The following is a 23,807-nucleotide window of genomic DNA, read 5'->3' as shown; positions in this document are numbered from 1 at the left end:
GCAATATTGCCAATTCAGATATTTCCGGGGGGGTGGAGGGGGGGTTGAATTCCAGGCCCTGCCCACACCCCGCAGGGACCCTGTTCTGGTGCCTGCTCATTCCTCTCCCTGGCAGCGACCCCAGGTCTCCCTCGGCTGGGGAGTCTCCCCCAGCGGAGCAAGTAGGGCGGCATGGTCCGGTACGCTGTACCAGTAAGCTAGTTATAGCCAGTAGGCTGTACTGGAAAGACACAGGAAGAGCAGAATGAGGGGCGGCCCTACACCGGCAGATCCTCCAGAACAGCTGTGCCGCCCCCAGCCTTTCCAGGCAGCTGTGTGCCTGCATCTCCTGTCTGGGGTCTGTACAGCGGCTCCGCCGGAGGAGTTACCGGTGTGGGGCCGCCCCACGTTCTGCTCCTTTCGCTGCTGTGGTTCCCAGGAGATTCCTGCGGTTCAGGACTCTCCCAGGAACCGCAGCGGCAAAAGGAGCAGAACCCCACGCTGACAGCTCCTCCGGTGCGGCTCTACTGCCCTTAGCCTCATGCCCCCAGCCCTGTCCTCCAGCGAGGCTGCTATACAGACCCCGGGCAGGACGCAGGAGATGCAGCTGCGTGGAAGGGCTGGGGGCAGGGCTTGGGGTGGTACAGCCGTGCAGAGGAGCTTCTGGTGTGGGGCCGCTGGGCAGCCCCACATTCTGCTTCTTTCACTGCTGCGGTTCTGGAGATCCCCATGGTTGAGAAGTCTCCAGCACAGCAGGAGGAGGACAGAGCCCCCCCACCTCAGGTAATGTGGGATGGATCATGGGCAGGGGACGGGGAGAGCATGGGGCCCGGGCTAGGGGCAGTGTAGGGTCATTTGAGGAGTCACATGGGAGGTCATGTGGGGAGGTCACATGCCCCCCGCCCCACACATCAGCTGGTGCAGCGTACCAATAAGAAATGAATTCTACTTGTACCACTCATCTCCCCTCTCTTACATGAGCTGGTGCTGCCAGGAGTCGAGTTCTCAGTGGACTCCTCTGCACTCCACTGTACAGGAACAGACTCCCTATGCACCAGATGGAGGGGTGGCTGGGCCAAATTTCAGTGGCATTGCAACCACTCAACTGGAGCGATGCAACAGCCATGATTTACTATAAGACTGCTGCTTAAAAGTGTCACGGTAATGGTCTTCACGGCGTATGGAACTTTGACCAAAAACCGTGGGGCTAGAGAGGGGACATTCACGCACACACGCCAGTTCCCTTAATTGGCACCACTACCAAAAAAGTCAACCAACACGCAGGCAGGGAAAGCATAGCTCCTCCCTGGTCCCAGTTGAGGTGTTTTCTTATGACCACATCCTTGGCCTGTGAAGGTATTTCCACTTCTGTGCCTCCGACCTGCATGTTACTGTTTGCATAGTGTGCTTTCAATAAGGTAGCAACCCTCTTTCTTCTTCTTTGTAGGGTGACAGTGGAGGACCCCTAATATGTGTTGAGCAAGAAAAATTCTTCGTTCATGGCGTCACCTCTTGGGGTCTGGGCTGTGCTGAGCCCATGAAGCCTGGTGTTTATGCCCGAGTTTCTAGGTTTGTTAATTGGATTGAGAGGGTAATGAGTACCAGCTGAGTCCTGGGGATTCACTGACCCCTCCTGGAAGGCAACGCACAAAGCAGAGATGTGGGATTCCAAATACAGTGTTGAAATCAAAATTATTTACAAGAATCTGAAATAAATATTGTCATCTATTGTAAGTTACTGTAAATTAACAGTCATTGCCAAGAAACCAAACTGACTGTTAGCCTCCTTCGGTGTGTTTTATATTCTACAATGAACACACGTTTGTGAGGTACTTGTTGAAAAATATCCTATTCTCTCTTTTCCATAACTGGACCCAAATACTTTAATCCTTGATATAGTACCAGAGCAATAAAATAGAAGGGAAAGTAAAAACTTTGCAAACTATTTGTTTTTTGTGCTCTCAGGTTATTAATAGAACTACCCTATCATCACTAGTTACTGCAGTTCAAATTTATTTTTCCTAGTCTCTAACAGGACACTAATTGCACCCAACTGAGTGGTGTAAAGCAGTGGTCCTCTATCTATGGATCTTGGACTGCACGTGGTTCTTCAGGGCGACAGCAAGTGGCTCTAATAGAGTTTAAGAGTATGATACATTCACTGCCTGATGCTCCCTACCCTCTGCCCTATACATGTGAGAAAGCAGGGGGCGTTTTCAGCAAACTCCCTGGGGCTAGGTGGGCTTTGCTCTCCTCCACACCCTACACACGGAGGGGAAGAAAGAAAAAAGCCACTGGAATTCTCGTTCACTCTCACCAAAAGCCAGAAGGGTGGAACAGGGAGAAGGAGAAATATCCTCACCATACACTATCTGTGAGCCGGAAAATGGGGAAAATTCATCCCTCCTAGGGGAGGGTCAAGAGAAAGGGGAGACTAGCTACCCTCATAGCAGCCAGGTGGTAGGGAAGACAGAGGAGACCCCCTTGTATTTCATATGCCCTGGGTGCATGGCAGCTTATGCAGCATTTTCCTGGTGTGTTCTATACATCTGGTGAGAGAGAGGAGAAACTCATTTTTTGTAAATGCAGTTTTCATTGTTACGGACACGTCTGTATCAGCACAAAGGTATGAATGCTGACTAGCAAATAGACCCTCCCCTCCAACTAGTCCGTGGTGAAGACAGAAGCAGCCAGTGAGGCAAGTCTTTACAGCAGTGAATGATGGCCCATAACGGCACATAATGAAATGGCGTAAGAGCCTCATTACCAGTCTTGCCTCACTATACAAGCTTTAGTTGTTGTGACAGGGTCGGGCCAGATGGCTACAGGAGAGTAATAGAAGGCAGATATATTAGCCCCAGGCTTAGTAGGTCCCTTTTTCCTTGGTAAGGTAACAGGGAAGGTTCTAGAACAATCAGGAACCTTCTGGAGACAGTTAAGACAGGCTGATTAGAACACCTGCAGCCGATCAAGAAACTGCTAGAATCAATTAAGCCAGGCTAATCAGGGCACCTGGGTTTTAAAAAGGAGCTCACTTCAGTTTGTGGTGTGCATGTGAGGAGCTGGGAGCAAGAGGCACTAGGAGCTGAGAATGAGAACGCTGACTGTTGGAGGACTGAGGTGTACAAGCATTATCAGACACCAGGAGGAAGATCCTATGGTGAGGATAAAGAAGGTGTTGGGAGGAGGCCATGGGGAAGTAGCCCAGGGAGTTGTAGCTGTTGCACAGCTGTTCCAGGAGGCACTCTAGACAGCTGCATTCCACAGGGCCCTGGGCTGGAACCCGGAGTACAGGGTGAGCCCGGGTTCCCCCCAAATCCTCCCAACTCTTGGTCAGACACAGGAGGAGTCGACCTGGACTGTGAATTCAGAAAAACGGCCAAGCTGAGGGCTACCGTGAAGCTCCAAAGGCGAGCAAATCCACCAATAAGCACGAGACCCACCAAGGTAGAGCAGGAACTTTGTCACAGCTGGTGTCAGAAGTGGGATCTGGTGCCCACAGTGCGGCAGAAGACGGAGGGTGTTTGGAAGAAAAAAAAAAGGGAAGAGGGTCTATTTTTTTTCACCACAATGGAGGAGGTAGTGCAGGCACTGATACAAGCCACGGCTGCCCAGCAGGAGGCTACTCGTGTCCAGGCAGCCGCCCAACAGGAGGCAGTGCGGCTGCAGCAAGGGACTAATCGTCTGCTGATGGACCAGGCTTCTCAAGACTGGGCTATGTTGCAGGAACTGGTAAACCAGGTAAAGGCCCTTACAGAGCTGAACCGCGGCCATGATGGGAGGCAGATCATGCAGGCCAGCAATTGGCTGCAGAAAATGATGCAGGAGGATGATGTAGAGGCAAACCTCCTGGCCTTAGAGAGGACAGCCCTGTGGGAGGCTTGGCCCCGAGAACAGTGGTCTGGCATCCTTGCTCCATTCCTGTGTGGGGAGGCCCAGAAGGCCTACTATGATTTGCCTGAAGAGGCAGCGGCAGACTACCCCCAGCTGAAAGCAGAGATCCTGGCCAGATCTGGGGTAACGACTGCAGTGCAGGCCCAGTGATATCATGAGTGGAGGTACCAGGAAAACAAAATCTTGCAGTCCCAATTATATGACCTCATCCATCTCTCACGAAAGTGGTTATGAACTGAGTCCTGGAGTCCGGAGGAGATACTAGAGGTTCTGGTCATTGACTGGTACATGAGAGGACTACCACTAGACTTTCGCCGCCTGGGTAAGCCAGAACGAACCCTCCACCTATGACGAGGTTGTCATGCTGGTAGAAAGGCGAAGGATGGCGAGGGAGCTGATCCGACCAGTTAAGGAAGAATCACCCCAGGTTAAACTAGCAGCACCAAGCCCTAGAGCTCAGGTGACTGGGCCACCAGGAGAACCCAGGTGGAAAAAGAGAGGGGCTGAAGGCCCACCAGAAGCCACAAAGAGTCGGAGCACTGAGGGGAAAGCGGATCGTAATGTTAGACTACCCAAACCAAGAGACCGGGGAATGCCTAGGGCTCCATACAGATGTTATGCCTGTGGGGAGTGGGGACACATAGCTGCACAGTGTCCCAATGCCGAGGAGCCTATGCAGTATAACCTGGGGAACTGGGCAGACCCATGCTCCCTAATCCACCTTGTGGGGGGTCTCACTAGCCCCACATATGTTCACTAGACCAGTGAAGCTAAATGGGGTAGAGACCACAGCACTGGTTGATTCGGGGATTGCTATCATGCTTGTCTCGGGGAAGCTCATGAAGCGTAGTCAGCTGCTGTGGGCTAAGCATACGGGGATAACATGCGTCCATGGGACAGTTGGTTACTATCCCACCATCCCAGTAAAAATTGAGATTCAGGGGAACACTACTGAGGTAGCAGCAGGTGTAGTCCCTAAACTCCCGTACCCGGTGCTCATAGGGAGGGACTTCCCAGGGTTTGGAGACTTACTCCCGGTTGGGGAATTGGAGAAAGGGGGAAGTCCTGAAAGTAGTGAGGCATCCACAGTAGACTGTCAACCTCCAACCTTCTCTGAAATATCCCGAGATTTGTTCTCTGCTCCCAGACAGCATACAAAGACAAAAAGGGAAAGAAGGGCAGCTAAGGCCTTGGGAACTCGAATACTGGCCCAAAGCCAGAGGGTCGCTCTCGTAGGTAGGCGGACCCGAGCAGCTGAAAAGGAGGTCACCCAGGAGGGAGAAGCACCCGAGTCTGTCCCACACCCTAACGTCTCTGAACCAGTAGAGGCGACAGAGACTGGTCCTCTAGATCATGGGCAGATTAGGCCCAGGAGAGGAAATTTTGGACGGGACCAGGCTGAAGACCCAAGGTACGACAACATTAGGAAGGAGGTAACCGAAATAGATGGGGTCCCTGTGGAAGGGAAAACCCAGGGACCAGGACCCTACTTCATAACGAAGAAGAATCTCTTATACCGGGTTGCAGCAGTACAGGGGCTAAAGGTACAGCAGATCCTAGTACCTCAAAAACACCAGAATGTTGTATTAAGTCTGGCCCATAGTCATCCTTTTGGGAGGCATTTGGGGGTAGAGAAGACTCTGGCACGGGTCCTGTGACGATTCTTCTGGCCCAGACTACATGAAGAAGTGCGGAGGTACTGTGCGTCCTGCCCGGAGTGTCAGCTGCACAGTCCCCGTCCCCACTTGAGGGCACCATTAGTGCCCCTTCCCATCATAGAGGTCCCCTTGGAGCGAATAGCCATGGATCTAGTGGGACCCCTGGAGAAGACAGCCCGGGGCCACCAATATATACTTGTCATTCTGGATTATGCTACTCGCTACCCAGAAGCTGTCCCCCTGTAGACTACGGCCTCTAAAACGATAGCTAAAGAGTTGGTGGGGATCTTTGCCCAAGTGGGGCTACCAAAGGAGATATTAACAGACCAAGGTACCCCATTTATGTCGAAGCTAATGAAGGATCTCTGTACGCTGCTCCATATACATACCCTGAGAACTTCAGTCTATCATCCGCAGACTGATGGGCTGGTAGAAAGGTTTAACCGAACCCTCAAGGCAATGATAAGGAAAGTGGTAAGTCGAGATGGGGCAGAAGCAGCATAATTATTGGTCCATATAATATAAGCCCTATTTCCCACTGTGGGAAGGATAGGATACTACCCAACTTATGTTTGCAATCCTGGAGGTACCTCAGGCCTCAACTGGGTTTTCCCCCTTTGAATTATTATACGGACGCCACCCCTGTGGCATACTAGATATTGCAAAAGAAATCTGGAAAGAGGAACCCAATGAGGGAAGAAATATAATTGACCATGTGTTGCAGATGCGAGAACGGATAGCCTGGATCACCCCTATTGTACGGGAGAATTTGGAAAAGGCGCAGGAGGCCCAGCCAACCCATTACAATTGCCAGGCAAAAGTCCGACAGTTCCAAGCAGGGGATTGGGTGATGGTGTTGGTACCCACAGCAGAAAGCAAGCTTTTGGCCCAATGGCAGGGGGCCCTATGAGGTGGTTGAACCCGTGGGGGAAGTAACCTATAAGGTGCGGCAGCCAGGACGCTGGAAACAAGAACAAATTTATCACATTAACCTCTTAAAGCCTTGGCACCAACGAGAGGCATGTGTAGTGGCCCAAGAGACCCCGATCCAGGGAAATAATATGCAGGAACACATCAGGATATCCACTGATCTGACACCAAACCAGAAGAATGAGGTAACTGAGATGATCAACCAATACCAGGACGTGTTTTCAACCAAACCAGGCCAGACCACCAAAGCATATCACCACATTATCACAGACCCTGGGGCAAAGGTAACTTTAAGGCCCTATCGGGTCCCAGCAGCAAAAAGGGAGGAGATCAAGGCAGAGGTAAAAAAAGGATGTTGGAGCTGGGAGTCATCGAAGAGTCCCACAGTCAGTGGTCAAGCCCAATTGTGTTGGTGCCCAAACCCGATGGCATCACTAGGTTTTGTAATGACTTTCGCCAGCTGAATGAGATATCCAAATTCGATGCATACCCCATACCCCGTATCGATGAGTTAGTTGACCGCCTGGGCAATGCCTGATTTTTGACCACCCTTAATTTAACAAAGGGATACTGGCAGATTTTCTCTTCCTGAGAGAGAAGAATTTACACCCTTGTGTGATTAATGCTAATGAGAGTTCTGTCTATAAAGCATCACACATTAAGCCACAGCTAATACCGCATGGTGCTACAACAGCAGCTTCCCTCATGAAATCCAACAGAGGGAAGGAAAAAGAGAAACAAATAATAGTGAGTGCCGACCAGCCAGAGAGATTGTTATACATTTTCAGAGGCCAGTCACCTGTTCTTTGTTCCATAGCATAATAAACTGCCAAACCTCATAAACTTTTCAGAAAGACTTTCTGCTCCCACAGTCGCATTTTTACATTTAATTTGTGATATGAATTTGGACTTTGATTCTTCCATAGTTCATTCCACAGACATCTCTGCCTCCCAGAACACGTCAGAAATGTGATTGTTCTTGTGACAAGGTCTGAAGTGCCGCCCATATGAAGACCATCATACTGTCTGGCTACTACTGTCAGTAAATCCAGCTTCCAGCCATATCCCTGGAAATAATTTCCACAATGGGCTTCATGATGATCACGCTGGGCTTGATTGAAATAACCGTCCCTCTCTGCTAACCATTACACAAAACTGCCATCATCACACTCTTCATCTGTGAGTTTTACAGGAGACCCCTCACTTCAGGACTTTTGATCCAGAAAATCGGCTTCCTGTGGGTTTTTTTAATCAAGTCTGCTTACTTTAACAAAACCAAATGTTTGCTCCTGCTAACTCCTCACAGAGTCAATACAAGCATCAACGAATGACCTGATTTCTATTGTGCCTCCTATTCAGTAGCTCTGTCTGCTAAATTCTGATGACAAAATCTTTATTCCTAGTGATAGTGTAAGAGGCAGTCAGAATACATTCCTTATATTCCATGCTGAGTATGCTGTATTGACAGTTGGAAAATTCACCCTTTGACTTTTAAACAGATCACACTTGATATCAAGGCACTAGAAGATGATATGTAAGAAACTCTGTGATAAATAAAATCACATCCTAACTGTCCAGTCCTGAGGGTATTTAAGCCCCTTGCCTCTCGCTGACTGCAATGAGTATTGAGGGCACCCAGCACCTCTCTGAAGCAGGCCCTAATGTGTTTCTTGGATCATTCCTTAACCAGTGCTCAGTTTGGAGGGCATATGGTTGGGTATATCATGTCTTCACTTGTTCCTTCTGTTGGCTCAAAAATGTTGAGAAAGTGTCGGAGCAAACATTGGAAGTAGGGCCTAGAAGATAGATAAAATGTTCCCTTTTTTTCCCTCCTCATCGAAAAGTCCTGTAAAGATTAATCGGGATGAATCCAAAAGGTATCTATAGAAATTACTCTAAAAACCTGTTGAATTTAACAAAAAGAAAAGGAGTACTAGTGGCACCTTAGAGACTAACCAATTTATTTGAGCATAAGCTTTTGTGAGCTATAGCTCACTTCATCGATGAAGTGAGCTGTAGCTCACGAAAGCTTATACTCAAATAAATTGGTTAGTCTCTAAGGTGCCACTAGTACTCCTTTTCTTTTCGTGAATACAGACTAACACGGCTGCTACTCTGAAACCTGTTGAATTTAACAGAGGGTGATCTCCTCTTGATAGAATTTTTAACATTCACCTATAGACTTTAATGGAGAACTATATCCCTGCTAGAGAAATGTGTAGGACTCTCCCATAAGGCTCAGAAATGATTAACTCATTGAAATTTAGACTTAAAAGCAGCTGTGACTTTGCAATTAAAAGAATTATTTTCAGAAGCAGCATAATTATTGGTCCATATACATAGAAACCCTATTTCCCACTGTGGGAGGGGGAGAGGAATTCCCCACTTTAGACCTCAATGCACCTCCACCATCTCATTCCTCCCCTTCTACCAAAATATTAATAAAATAAGCAAAAAGACAGTGTAAAACAAAGGGAATGGAACCTAATTAAGGTCACCAAAGGGATTTTGGCATTTCTGGGTATTATAACAGATGACTGTATAATGTACTACAATTAATATGGAGGAACTCTCACAGGCATTGAGATTTTATTTCTCCGTCTGTTTATCAGTGAACATTAGCACAAGTTTCCTTTTTCCTGTATAAGACACATACTTAACCTGAAAATATAACCCAGGTTACTATTAAAATAGTATCATATTAAAGAGTTAGACGGCATCGACAGATACATGCCTGATGTATTTAGCAGCAACACTTTAAGTGAGTTTCCCAGACCTGAAGAAGAGCTCTGTGTAGCTCAGAAGCTCGTCTCTCTCACCAACAGAAGTTGGTCCAATAAAAGATATTACCTCACCCACCTTATCTCTCTGATCCACATGTATAAAATTGTAAGCTTAAAAAGACCTTAAATTCCTAACAGGGAGTATGCAGGCATTCAGTTATTTTACATTCTGACATACATTGTCTACATTTTATTCTGGACGATACAGAATGCCACTCTGAGCAAAGTACAATTAGAAAGGCCTGAAAAATAAGTTCTTATGCTACTAAGAGATGTCAGGATTACCTGATCAAACAGACATTCTCCTAAATGGATAGTGGACTTATTTTAACCTTTCTTGTTTATTTAATGTTTTTCTCAGTTCTTAAAGTACCTCGATATCAGAGCTCCCTCAGCTCTGCAGTGGTGTCTGTGGTTTACAGAAGAAGCCATGGGTAATTTTAATTATATTGGTTATAAGCAGAATTGCTTGATGTTTTCAGTGGCAGAGGGAAGTTTGTGTTGTATTGGTCAACTGCCTGCAGTTGCACTTTGTTGTTGCTTGATATGTGATTGAGAATTGAAGGCATGAGAACAATTGTCTCTCAAGGACAGCATCAAAATACGATGTGTTCTAATTTGGCATTACAAACCATGTAACCAGATATTTTAACAGAGATGCACATTTGGTTCCCTTCCTTTTAGTCTGTAAGGAGTTTTGCCAACTGTCTTATTGTCATTTAACTACGTGTCAGGGGAAATTCTTATTGAAAAGTAGTTCTGCTGGTCTTCTGTGTCTCATGGTCTCTCCTGCTGTTGCCTGTTCCAAGCATGAATGCATTTTATTGCTATCATGGTTCCTGTTTTCCTTAAGCAGACATGACATGGGTGGAATGGATTGGGAAGAGTTAGGAAGTGTTGATGTACTGTATATAGCTCACCGAGTTCCAGTAATGAAGGAAGCACCTTGTATATCGGTTATTTCCCCTATGGTTTCTTGAAACCCTATCTTACAAATAATTGCTCCTCCATGCCAGGCTTTTGAGATGGTCAGTTTGGAGCATTAATTGTTCAACCACAATGTGGCGCCTGCTGAATTTAGAAACTGTATCCTATAGTCCCTTCACCAACTCTGCAATATCAATCCATCCCAAACATTAAGAATATCCTCTTGACATCTACACATTAGAAATGAGGCTCACACTCTCTCCATCCTCAATGTCATCAGTTCCCTTTTTCCCTAAGCAATTCCTTGTTTGCTTTTCTGATTTTTCAGAGTCTTTATCGCTTGGTAGGGCACAAAACTATTCTAATTCTGCTTCCCCCCACACAAACCATCACAATTTTAAACCACAATTTCCTCAAATTATTGTAATATCAAGAATGAACAAATGACCCAGACATATACAAATAAGTAAGAGCTTACTGGGACACGCAAAGCAGCTGATTTAAGTGGGTATTCTCTAACAAGAACCACACAACACTCCCTTCCTGGAAACAATGGACTCCGAAAATATGTATTTAGTTCTGTAGCTATATAAAAATACAATGTTTATTTAGAACGTCTTCATTCCTAAAAGAAGTACTTGGGGGTGTCTTTTGTGACACAGCTCAATCCATCCTCTCCAGAGGACTTTAAAGCAGTTATCAGGCGGAAACCAAATTCCTGGTGTGAGAACAGGGACGTTTCGCTCAGTGCTTTTAGTGAAAGATCATATATAGGAGGTATCTTGATGCTTCTTTTTCCCACCACTTTTACTTTGGAGACTGAAGTAACAGAGGGAAAAAAGAAAAGAGATATATTTCTTAGCAGTAGCACCGTCCAATTTATTTTCAGTACAAATGTACAATTCCCTGCCCCTGGCTCAAAAAATCAAATCAATGTGATATTGAAGGAAAGACAGAGTACCTGGAAAGCTGTTCCACATCCTCCACTGTCTCTGGTAAGGAAATTCCCTTTGTCTCAGGTAAAAACAGCACTAAGATCCCACAGATAACTGCAAGTATACCTATGACAGGCATTGAAGAAAAAAAAAAAACAAGAACCAAAACTGGTTTGTCATTTTTCTCATTCTCAGGACAGTTTTATGGTACAAAATAAGAAAAGGGTAGAAAGACCTGAAGTTGCTCCCAAAACACTAAGTAAAAGCTGAAGGCCCGTTTCTCCCCTGCCTTGCTTCTCATTTGGTCATTTACATTTTTGGAAAGTGAGTGTGAAATGTTACCATGCTGATTGTAAAGTTTTTGGGTGCAGGGACTGTTTTTTTGTCCTGTGTTTGTACAACACCTAGCACAGTGGGGTCCTGGTCAATGACTGGGGCTCCTAGGCCTGATGAAAATACAGATAATAATTTTATACCCAGTTACACAGTGTTGTTGAGGATCAGGTCTTCAGAGTGCAGCAGAAATTCTGAATACAAAGGTGTAAACTAGAACATCTGGATACTGCTATGGCTGGAATAATATTAATTTGAAAAATAAATTTCTTTTCTTCTCTCTTTTTTACTTTGTATTTCAAATCCTCTTTCTCCACCTCTCTTTCTTTTTCTATGTTCTGTCCCTCCTGCTCTTTCCTCATCATGTTTCTCTTTAGAAAAACATGATTTAGCCTTCAGACTCAGGATTTCCTAGCAAAAGGAAATACTTTGCTCACACAATTAGCCTGTGGAACTCATTGTCACAAGACACCACTGAGACCAAGAGCTCATCAGGGAAAAAAAAGATTAGATATTTATATGAATAACAAGAATATCTAGAGTTAGAACAAATTAAACATGATTTTTTGGAAGGGTTATAAATCCTCATGCACTAGGGAGTAAATCAACCTGGAAGTCAGCAGGAAAATTCCATGTGACCAGATTATCCAGCTGCAGGGTTTCTTGCACCTAACTTTGAAGCATCTGGTACTGACCCCTTTTGGTAACAGGATACTGGACTACATGGATCACTGTTCTGAACCAGTATGGCAATTCCTATGTTCCCGCAAAGCAGGACCTTAAGTGGGAGATAACATGGAAAACACCTTTTTGGCCAGATCTGCTCTGTTGACTTTGATAGAGCTATACTAACTTCCAACAGCAGAGAATGTGGCCCTTTGTTTATTTGGTCTGATGAGAGGTAGTCGCATATGAAAACTATCCCGAAAATGTTAGAAACCCATTGCTGCAAGTGCTCTGTTTTGATCAGTAAACACATTTTTAATGGCTTTTGAGGGGTCTTCCTTAGAGGGGGCTTAGACCTTTGGTAGGATACAAATGCAGTGGGACTCAGTTGGAATGCCTCCTGGAGCTCCATGTGTGTGGGTGCGCAAGCTGATGTAACCACCATCACTGAAAGGATGCAACACAGCTCCCCTTTGCACTTAGGTCATCTGTGCCGGCCAAAGAGGATGGAGATGATGTATTTGGGGAAAGATAGGTCATGCAATAAAACTCTTCCCAAGAAAAGAAGCTGTGTTAGTACACAGATTAAAAACAAGTTGTAATAAAGGGGTCATCAAGGGATTAACTGGATTATTCACAGTATTGTGGATGGGAGCCATGCTTCCACCTTTCCCTTATTTCCTCTTTATTTAGTGGGTGTTTTCCCCACTGTGTTTGTTATGTTGCTGAATAAAGCAGCACTTTCCCAGCCTGCAGTACTGTAAGTAAAGTATGTCTCTTATGCACTGAACAGTCTCTTTGAAAAAGAAATACTCTATCCAAGGTTGCATTTTAAATGATTTCTTACTAAAGATTATTAGAGGTAGCTCCATCCAGATGGCTGCTAATCGGAAGAGAAGAAATGGGGCTATGATACCCCCTATGTCACACAAACTCGAACACAGGGAAACACCAAAGTTTCTGCAAAAGAAAGATATTCATTTTAGAGAGGTTAAGACAATGTAACCTAGGAGATGCATGTGTTAGGCCCAAAATTATCTCATAATCAGGGCATACAACACACACTTACATAAGCAAACCAGCGCAACAAGTCTAAACAGTGAACTCATGAGAAAACAGAGGGTCACTGAAAAATAATATATTGAACATAGCAGAAACTAACAGGAAATTTTAAAAGAATTCCAGCCACTTTAAGGGCCAGATTCTGCCACTGGCACATCAGATTGCGAATTACACAGTGATCTTCCCTAATGGGATTTCAGAAGCCGTACCTCTGTGGAACACTAATCCTAAATCATGGCACACAACGCCTTTCTGCATTCAGACCTTTAAACTAACCAATCTCCAAAATAAAGTACTATTGGCACGATCCTTTTGCTTTAGCTACAGCATGGACTTTAGTGTGGGTAGCTGCCCATCTAAGTACCCAGGGTCCCTGGTGGGCTTCTGCAGCCTCTGCTGAAGCTTAAGCTGCCACTGCTTCACTGCTATTGCTTCTTCTTCTGCTAACTATGTTAAAGCTAGCTCAGGCGTATCTACACATGCTACAGTCACATCTCCATTTGCAATGTAGACATACTCTTGGTTGATGGGGATTCTATGATCAGCTTTGTCACCGTCCTCCTGGATAACCTGGGGCAACTTCATTTAAGTTCTCGGTGCCTGTTTTCCCATCCTTAAAATGCTCAGACCCAAGCTAAGTTAAATTGAATGTGGAAAGAGTTTGTGAAACACAGTATCAAATGCTTTACTAAAATCCAGATATATTGCATCTGTGTTTCCACAGCCATTCACTTTCTTATTTTATCTTTAAAAGTTATCCAGACTGTTGCAATATACCAAAGATCTTCCAATCTAATTTCAACATGACACAAGTGAGAGTCAGAAACTGACAAAAAAAACCCAAAAAACTGAAGGAGGAATGGAAGACTAAGGGTAACAATTACCAGGTTATCTAGTTACCCAGTAAATCAAGTATCTGGACAGTAGGAATGTTTTATATATAATTGGTTTGATGCACAGATAATAGGTTAGTTGAACAGGTCTATTTTCTTATGGGGTAAATTTTCTACTACATTTTATCTTTAGGAGCACTCAAAGTTTATTTGATTATGGTGGTGGGGCGAGCGCCCATCCCAGCCAGGAGGGGTTAACGAGCTCCTCTGGGCGCAATCAAGTCCTACCTGGAGCAAGCTGCCCCTGAAGAAAGGAGGTTCCGTAAAAGAGTAAAGCCAAATCCAGAGTGAGAGTGCCAACCCCTTAAATCCGCAGAATAGTGAATGCTGAGTAGGAAGGCTGCTGAAGATCCTCCATTGCCTAGATCCTCTGGATAAGTAGAGGAACCTCTAAATTATTTTCCTTTCTCTCAGCCCAGAACACTCAGCCTGGGCCCCTTGGACTGCAAAGGGGTTAGAGAAATCCAGCCCTAACTCAAAGAATACTGACCTATTTGCCTTGCAAAGCACACCAGGTGGACCTGGACTGCTTTGGGGTTGCAGGACTGTTAAATTTTGCCCTTTTCGTTTGGCCTCCTGTTGGGGGAGTGCTGAATGAATCCCCGCTACTTGTAGCTAGAAAGACACTGACTCTGTAACAACCCCTGTAGCTGAAGGAAGGTACTCGGAACAAAGGGAGGTACCCCTGCCCGGTCTCTCAAAAGGGGGCTCTCTAGAGGTAAATCCTAAGACAATTAGCTTGTTTATTTCTTTAATGGGTATCAATTTAGACAGGGTTAGCTGCATTGCTATACAGGTTTTGGCTTGTTGGATAGAAAATACATTCTTCTGAGTAATGTCTTTCCTTTACAGGTCTTTGATTATGTTGCCTCCTCTGTAATTTGTCTCCCATGGGACACTATAACGCTGCATTTTCAAATTAAATAGAACGTCTTAAATTATGGAGACACCAGTCACACCTCCCTATTTAAGGTGGAGTTGAGTTTTGCATTTAAAATGCATAAGAAGAATGTCTTTCAGAGAGGTGCTGCCAAATTAAGCCTGAACACTGGCACAGTTACACCGTAAAGCCATTTACTATTCCAATGTGTCTAATGCTACCGAAGGCAACTTCCTTAAGTTTAATGTGGATTTCAGCTGTGCATGAAACTACAGTTACCTTAATGTTGTAGGATACAATTCACTGTTCACAAGATACACAATTTCAAAAGCCATGGTGATTCCCAGTCTTCCCAGGGTGGCTACTGTGGTTTTCAACCACAGGATATCTGTTAACAAGGTAAATTCAAAGAGAAAGGTTGATGAAATGTGTTTTACCTGTCAGCTGGAAAGCATGGGGCTCATTCCACTCTCCCTTACGTGGGTTTCACACTGGTGTAACTCAGCTGAGTTCAATGGCATTACCGCTGATTTATATTGGTGTCAGTGAGCAGAAGCAAACATCAGGGCTAGATTCACAAAGGGATTTAGGGACCTAATCCAACATTTAGGCACCACTGACTTTCACAAAGCCACTGCTCAGCCTATGCCTACACCTGGAGGTGCCTAAATTTCTGCTGGGTGGGCAGGCACAAAGCTCCCTAAATCCTGATGCCGCCTCACAGGCAATGGAGCCTTCTTTCATGCCACAGCCCCAACAGGATACTCAAGCAAGGTGTTCCCCTGCCTACCTTGCCTGCAGGGCCCACTCTGGTGGGTGTGCTCAGAACATGAGAACCTACGATTTAGTGAGCAATTTCTGGCTGTTCTGGCTGTAATTGAAAACTGATCAAGGGAAATACTTTTTACACAACGCATAATTAGGCTGGGGAAAACATTGCAACAGGACGTCACTGAAGCCGACATTCACAAAGAGACTGAACATTTCCATGGCTAATAAGACTATCCAGAGTTATGATTGTTAATCATCGTTAATGCTAACAACAGATTTGGAAGGGATATTGGGTTTAAGCCATTTCTAACAGGGAGCTGGATGAGACCTGAAGTGGGGCAGATGACCCCAATCTGCCTACCATGGAGTTTTGACACTTTCCCCTAAGGCATCTGGTGTTGGTCACAGTCAGAGACAAGCTAATGGACGAGATGGACGTTGGGTCTGATCCAGTTGGCCAATTCCTGTTTTCCGGTACCTATATCTTTCTCAAAACTACCCTCCAAGCCCAGTCAGGAAGAGTTACATCAGAGGGACCCTGGATCAGGTTTAAGGAAGAGTAGAACCAAAAGGACATTGCTACCAGGTATCCCTGTGTGCTGGTCTCTATGGGTGTTCAAGGTTTGCCTACTCGTGCTTTGTTGTGTCACCCAGGCCAGTTTGAAGACTCAGAAATCAATTCCAACCCACTGACTCAATGAAGATGTGTTGCATAATGCCAGGTGTGGGGAAATGGGTGGTGAATGTCGTTGCCAAGCTCCCATGATCCTACCCAGATTGTGCAATCCTATGCTTCAGGCAGGCTGCTGGTCATTATCCAGGTGTGACGCTTCCCCCCGCAACATTTTTCTAAATCAAATTATAATCAGAGCTGAGTCCAACTGACTCCCAAATAGATCTGGGCAAAAATGTCTCTTGGCCCCATAGAAAAGTCCTCCAGAATTTAATAAAAAATGACAATTTTTTTCTATAGTTTTTTTCACCATCCTATAGATTTTATAATAGAAAATTAAATGCCTGCTATGGAATTCTATAGGATGGCTCAAAAAAACTCTAGAAGGGATAGCATTGTCTATGAAATTTGATAAGATTTTAGAGTAATTTCTAGAGAACCCTATCAAATGTTCAGAGGTCTCTATAGATTTCATCCCTATTTAATGGTATAGGATCTTTTCCATTAAAGACTTCAGTATTACTAGTTCATGAAAAAGAGAAATGCATCTCTTTTCTTTTTGTCTTGAATTTTTTGCAAAAACAAATTTTTTTGCTGGTAGAAAAACTTATTGAATCCCCAAAATCTGTTTGTGTGCATGCCTATGTGTGTGAAAATGGTGACTTTCTCCTGGCAGCAAATTCAGAGAAATCAGACACACACAAAGGTAACATTTGAGGACAGAAAGGGGCAAAATTTCATCCTGGATCAAATTCATGAATAGAGTTGAAGCTGTTTAAATGGGAGAATGATAACTGGGACAGTTGCTGTCATAGGACAAATTTAAACAAAATATTTTTTTCCTGTTAAACTGAATAAATGTTCGTTGCTTTAACAGAAGGATTGTAATGACTGGAACCATGGTACTGGGATGTCTGGCTGCATGACTGCCCTGTAGATTACATGACACATTATAAACTACTCACTTTTAGGCAATAATAAAAATACCTGATGCATAATAATGCCCATCACTGATACCATACTTTCCACCCAAAGTGCTCTGCAGAGGAGGGTAAGTATCATTTCAAACTGCTTTACAAACCAAGGGATGTGACTTGCCCAAGGTCATAAAGCAAGCCAGTGACAGATCCAGGAACAAAACTCAGATCTCCTGATGCTCAGACCCTGGCCACTGAGCCTGGATTTATTGAAATAACTGAGCTGCTGAAACATGTGGTGTTGTCTTAAAGTAACGTTTGAATAAACTTTAAAAATGAGGCTAATTGTGGTAAAACTGGACCCACTGAGGAATGTGTTTCTGTGAAGGATCTTTTATTGTGTTTCCAAACCCACCCGTTTTCATAGGCTCCATTTTAGAGCTCTTCTCTTGGGATATCTGCCTGCTAACTGTTGCCTGGTGGTATAATTTCTGGAGCTGATATCGCTAAGGCGAATTAGTATTGGCAACCCTGACTTCATTCTGCTGATGACATCCTTAGGGAGGGGTGATCCTTTCTAATGGTCATTCAACATCCTGTGTAGCTCCAACCTAAACTACTCTGAAGCAAAGAGGTGGGACTTCACAGTCAGGGAAAGGCTGTCTGTTCTCTGTCTGCCTTTAGTCTGCAGTACCTATGAATGCTTACCTGTTCGCTATAACCACATAGTGGAGAGACATCAGTTTATAGAAAAGAATCCCTTGTCAGGGGTGCTGAGTCACACCCCAGAGTCACCCTGGTAGTCCTTGAAGCAGGACAAGAATTACTAAAAGGGGAAGCCAGATCCTCTACCTCTGGTCTGTCCCCTTTGAATTACCAGCTGGTGATTCCCTTTGTGAAGGGGAAACCCATGGGGGTGTCAAGCTGGTTCTGTACCACCTGCTCCTAGCCCCTGCCCAATGCCAGGGACAGGATGGATGAAACGAGGAATGGACAGAGCACACTGCACTCTGGCAAGCCCAGGCTAATGGAATGGCCTGTTACTGATATTAGAGCCAAGAATCTGACTCAAGAGCTGCTAAGACTGACCAGCAGGAAATATATCATTTAAATAGGTTTGTTTTCTTCCTCAGACACTGATTTATTTGGAGATGGGAAGTTTCCCCAAACTACCAATTTCCTAGCTTCATATCTGTATGATAAATATCTTCCCGGCCAGGGAATGAGTGTATTTCCCCTTTCATATTTTTGTTCTGTAGTTGGCATTATCATTTGCTAACTGTATCACAACATGCTTTTTACCTTGGTCCACTGCTTCAAACCCTTTGTGTGGCTTCAACCTCTTTACTCTAGGAACTTCACAGAGTAAATAGCAGATGCTCTGTAACCTGAAGACTTTAAATCATGATTTCAGGACTTCAGTAACTCAGCCAGAGGTTAGGGGTCTAGTACAGGAATGGGTGGGTGAGGTTCTGTGGCCTGCAATGTGCAGGAGGTCAGACCTGATGATCATGATGGTCCCTCTGACCTTAAAGTCTATGAGTCTGTGAGATAAATCACTGATCTTGGGAAGCTAAGGAAAGAGTTACCTTCTGGTAAGAATGCAGTAATTAAGCATGCCACTCCCGCCACTATGTTGCTTATGGCAAATGGAAGGCGTCGGCCAATTCGATCGATTGTCAGTAAAATCAAGAGAGCTGCAGGTAATTCCACAGCTCCAGAGATGAAAAAGTCTAGGTAGAGGTTTCCTCCTATAATTCCTAGGCGCATAACAAGCCCTTGGTAAATCAGGGCACTTGTAAACCTAAACAGAAAACATTGAGACAAACACAAATAAATGTAAGCAGCTGACTTGAATTTCAAGCTTGAGAGAATCACAATACCGAAAAAATATGACACTCAAAACCCAGTAAAATTGGGACTTACCAGGCATACATTAGAATCAACGTGTATTTTCTCATATGGGGAGTTCTAACCAGATCGAGAAATGATGGATTACTAACCTCTTCATCTGTAACTGTGATCTACAGAAAAGCAAACATCAGAATCAGCAGACCATAGGCAGGAACACAGGCCACCACAGCTGAGCTAGTACAGCAGCTATGGGAGAGGGCTCAAAATGTAATACAGCTGCAGACTAATTTCCAGCTCCTTAATATTTTGTAATGACAACATATATGCCAGAAAAAATACAGCTTATTTTCCAGCTCCTATTGAGTTTCAGGAGAAAAAAACCCATATTTTGACTTGTAAATGTGGAAGTGGACTTAGAGGTCCCTGGGAGGCAATAAACCTGGCATCTTGCAATGCCATTTTTACAGCTGCTTTTCAGGGCAGAATTGAACTTTAAGGGTGACACAGAGAAGGAACTCGATTGTGAGTTCATTCCCCACAGCCAGCCCATGAAATTGTAACGGTTGATGGTCAGAACAAAGGGGTGGGTCTGCAGAGGGGTAAGAGATGGAGAGAGCAAACAGCAATGGCCTTGAGAGTGTTTTTGATACCACAGCTGAGTAGCAGGAGGAAAAGTAGGGAGGAGGACACTATCAAGAAGTAAGGCCAGGGTGGAAAGGTCCAGAACAGAGAAAGATTAATGTCTGCCCTCCCCAAAACATTTAAATGAAGCAGAAGGCAATGGGCCTTCAGAATGTGCTTATAGTTAAGAATGTGCACAAGCATTCTGCTGATTTAGGCCTTTTCCTTAAAAATCTGCAAATTATTTAGAAATATCAATTAAGCAACCCTTCCCCGAGATGAGGAGGAAAGTATCGTTTTCTCCATTTTACAAGTAGGTAAAATGAGGATGAGAAAGCACACATGACTTAGGGCCTGGCTATACAAACAATTAGACCACGGCAAACTGGGGTGTGAATCTCTCCCATGCTAGCTGCCTGCGGTTTAACTGCCTGTGTGCACTCTGCGGGTGCATGTTAACAGTTCGCTAATGCGCTTTGAGCTACTCCCAGTTCAACGAGGACTAGATCAAAGCTCTCTCACAAACTGTTAATGCACATCAGCAGGGAGCACTAGACCAGATTCATACCCCAGCTTGCTGTGATTTTTGTGTAGACAAGCCCTTAGCCAAGGTAATACAACAAATCAGCAACAGAATAAGGAGTAGAATCCAAGAGTCTTGATTGAGATTTTTAAAGCTGTGCAAGGGATTTAGTCTCACATAGTCAGTGGAAGAGGTGTGGCTAAATCCCCTGTGTTGCTTTGAAAGTCTCAGTCCCTGATGCTGGGTCCCTTGTTCTAACCACTCAATAGGTATCGTTACCTCCCCACCGATGGGGCCTGGCAGAGCAAACAGTGAACCAAGCAAGCACAAAAGAGGATTGATAAAAAAAAGATGTGATTGTGGAAAGAGAAAGAAGGAACCCCCCCCCTCCTTCTCCCATCTGTGCTGTGAAGTCAATGGAAATTACTTTGTGTGGTGGGGGGAAAATGGGGCCAAAGGGAATGTAGAGACAGAGACCATGCTGATTGGTGAGGAGAACAATAAACTTGGTCAAACAGCATTGCCCAGTGATCTGATTCTAGTTCAGCCAAGGCTGTATACATGAATTTTATTTTGTATTTATTCCTCATCTCATAATATATAACCTTAACTTTTCAGTGAGATAAACAGCCCTTTGAGTGGACTTTTAACACCCCCTTTAGCAAAAAGAGTGTCCCAGAACATTGGAAGTGTTAATGAAACCCCAGTTTGCCCTGGGTTCTCTTCCATTCCCTTTCATCATTGCTAGGAACCCTCTTCCCATCTTTACAGCTATTTTGTTTTCTGTAACGGAGTGAGATGTTTTCTCAAAGTTGCTTCCATTCTTTACATGCCAGCTCCCACTTTTTTAATCCTACAATGTGTTTGTCAGGCACTCATTTACATTCCAGATCAGAATCTGCTGGTTGCTGACATTTGTTATGGGCACACTCATGAAGGAGATAAAGCTGCCTTCATTTTGTTTATAAGAACATGTTGGCAGTGAGCAGCATGTGAACCTTGTGCAAATATGGTATTCATTTTCCCATGCAGAGATAAATGAAGCAGTCTTAACACAATGCCCTGTCTGTCTCAAGAGCCACTAACACTAGTTGGAAATAATGTTTGAGTATGATTTATGGGCTGGGGGAAAAGGACGTTAAAATCATTGCAAAAAAACTCTTAACTCTTTTAAGGTCAAATCTTGGCCTCACTGAAATCAATGAGCGTTTTCCCATTGACTTCAATGCAGCCACAATTTCACCGTTAGTACCCAAAGACATGTTATATCCTAACCCTGGGAAGAGCAAAGAGATTTTGTATAAAATGATGTACTTCATCAATTCCTATCTCATTGTTTCTACAATGGTTTTAAAAATTCCAGTAAAAGTTGTGTACTTCACAAGCTTCGGCGCGGATCCTGCAAACTCTATGCACTGTGACGGTCTCCAATTCAGCAGCCCATGTCTATTCAGCATAGAACCAAGCCTGGTCTTCACTACGGGGAGATAGATGCTGCTGCATCGATTTAGCAGGTCTAGTGATGACCCACTAAATCAATGGCAGAGTGCTCTCTGGTGGGCCCCTGTACTCCAGTTCTCTGAGACGAGTAAGGGCTGTCAACCGGACAGTGGCTCACATTCACACAGTGCAGTGAAGGCACTGGGGTAAGTCAACCTAAGCTATGTCGACTCCAGCTGCATTATTCACGTAGCTGGAGTAGCATAATTTACGTCGACTTACCCCCATAATGAAGATAAGCCCTAACAAGCTCTTGAAGTCAGTGGGATTTAAGCATAGACTTTAAGTGCTGTACTGAATTACAGCCACAGCGTATAAAATTAAGAACATGTGTAAGTCTTTGCAGCATCAGGACCTTAACAACATGAGCAAAATCTTCTGTGCATGTTCAGAGTGAGATTTTCCAAGGCTTACATCTCTGTCTAATCAACATCAGTTTTCACTAGAATACTCCAGGTCATTTCTCCTCAGAGAGGATACTATCCACATCTATCCCTGCCATTTTAATGCAAGAGATCTTTTTTTAAAAAAGACAAGATTTTTTTTATAATGGGAAAATAATTTGTTCCTCTCTCCTGTCACTTAAAAATGGATGAAGTGATTTTGCACATATGCTTACAAAACATTCACCCTTGTGCAGAGACCAACTGTAAAACATTTCAGCTTGAAAAATGAAATTTGGGGGAAATTATGCACAACTGAGAACAGGGGGTTACACTGGAAACAACATTTAATAAATTATGACCAGTCTCCTACTATCACAATGCTGTAATACAAATACTGAACAAAACAATGCTCATCTGTCTTCGCTTCACACTCATTACTTGAGCTAGTCGGAAAATATAACATCAAAGCAGAAGTGTTATGCAGAGATTTATTGGTTTCAATGAATATTTAATCAGGAAGGTTTGGGGGTCTGAGGGAAGGGAGTGGAGAGCGAGTGAGGGAAAGACTCTCTTGATGGTTAGGCACTGGTCTGGGATGTGAGACACTCAGGTTCAAAGCCCTGCTCTGCATGATTCAGAGGAGAGGTTTTTCATTCCCATATCACTCTGAATCAGGCATGTGTCCCAAACTCTCTCATGCATACTCATTCTCTGTCTCTCTCAATCAAAAGCTCAGGTTTCAACACAATTATGTTTTTGAGAAAACATTTGAAAGGCTTTTGACTTGTTCCAGTGAGGAACAAAACCAACATTTCAGAACCTTGAAAATTGCAGTGAAACAGAAGTGTCCTCCGGTCACCTCTATTCATCAACATGGTATCTGAGTGCCAATAAAGTCTCTGATATTCTGGGCATCTAATCCTTTCAGGCGCTCTTGAAAATCTTAGCCAAAGTCCATGCATGTTATGGTGGATTCTCTCTCTCTCTCTCTCTCTCACACACACACACACACACACACACACACTAACGCCTTTGTAAAGCTAGAGATAATTATCAGGAAGACAATTCTGGTATGAGTAAAAATGAGAAATGTACTTGACCCCCTATTAATGCACTTCCTGAAATATCACTGTCTCCTGGGCACAGCACCAGGAATGACAGAAGTTGTATATCAAAAAGGTCCCAGGAACAGATCCAAAGTGCAGCTCAGATATTACTCAAGGTTAAGCAGTTGCAGCTGTGAACTGGGGTCATGACTGTGACTATTTCTTAAGAATGTCAGCTGAGATCTTAATAAGTGTGATGGGAAAAGATACAAGTCTCTATATTCTAGTCCAGGTTTTTAAAATACTGAAGTGTAGAAAAGAGAGATTAATCTGAGAACATGAACAGTTTTACTGACTTCTGTCTCACTCATGTATCTTTCCACTTCATTTCTCTCTTAACTGTTTCAGTTTACACGTCTGTAACTGCAGAAGATGCTATTCCAATCTAGCTAGTTTACCCCACTCAATCTCTTGGGCTGGGGGTGACACTGACATCATCTTGGCCTGCATAGTGGAAATGATTTACTAATTTCTGGCCTAGCCTTTCACTGGTAATCAAAACTTCATCCATCACAC

The 23,807-nt window shown here is 44.2% G+C and overlaps 2 protein-coding genes across 2 annotated transcripts in view; one reads left to right on the top strand and one right to left on the bottom strand.

The window, feature by feature from the left end:
• LOC144262403 (plasminogen-like) overlaps positions 1 to 1,588 on the top strand; it is a 58,758-nt gene extending 57,170 nt beyond the window's left edge. Inside the window, exon 19 of the mRNA XM_077812163.1 lies at positions 1,427 to 1,588. Within this exon, the coding sequence (XP_077668289.1) occupies positions 1,427 to 1,588 (162 nt within the window). The remainder of the gene's footprint in view (positions 1 to 1,426) is intronic.
• An 11,206-nt stretch (positions 1,589 to 12,794) lies between these two features.
• The window catches only part of SLC22A3 (solute carrier family 22 member 3), a 42,625-nt gene continuing 31,612 nt past the window's right edge, over positions 12,795 to 23,807 (bottom strand). Inside the window, exons 6-9 of the mRNA XM_077811806.1 lie at positions 19,228 to 19,325; positions 18,891 to 19,105; positions 15,220 to 15,328; positions 12,795 to 13,065 (exon numbers count right to left, since the gene is read on the bottom strand). Of these exons, the coding sequence (XP_077667932.1) occupies positions 12,795 to 13,065; positions 15,220 to 15,328; positions 18,891 to 19,105; positions 19,228 to 19,325 (693 nt within the window). The remainder of the gene's footprint in view (positions 13,066 to 15,219; positions 15,329 to 18,890; positions 19,106 to 19,227; positions 19,326 to 23,807) is intronic.

Source organism: Eretmochelys imbricata, chromosome 3 (assembly GCF_965152235.1).
Source record: "Eretmochelys imbricata isolate rEreImb1 chromosome 3, rEreImb1.hap1, whole genome shotgun sequence".
NCBI lineage: Eukaryota > Metazoa > Chordata > Testudines > Cheloniidae > Eretmochelys > Eretmochelys imbricata.
The sequence above is the reverse complement of the archived record's forward strand: the minus strand, read 5'-3'. Positions and strand labels throughout refer to the sequence as shown.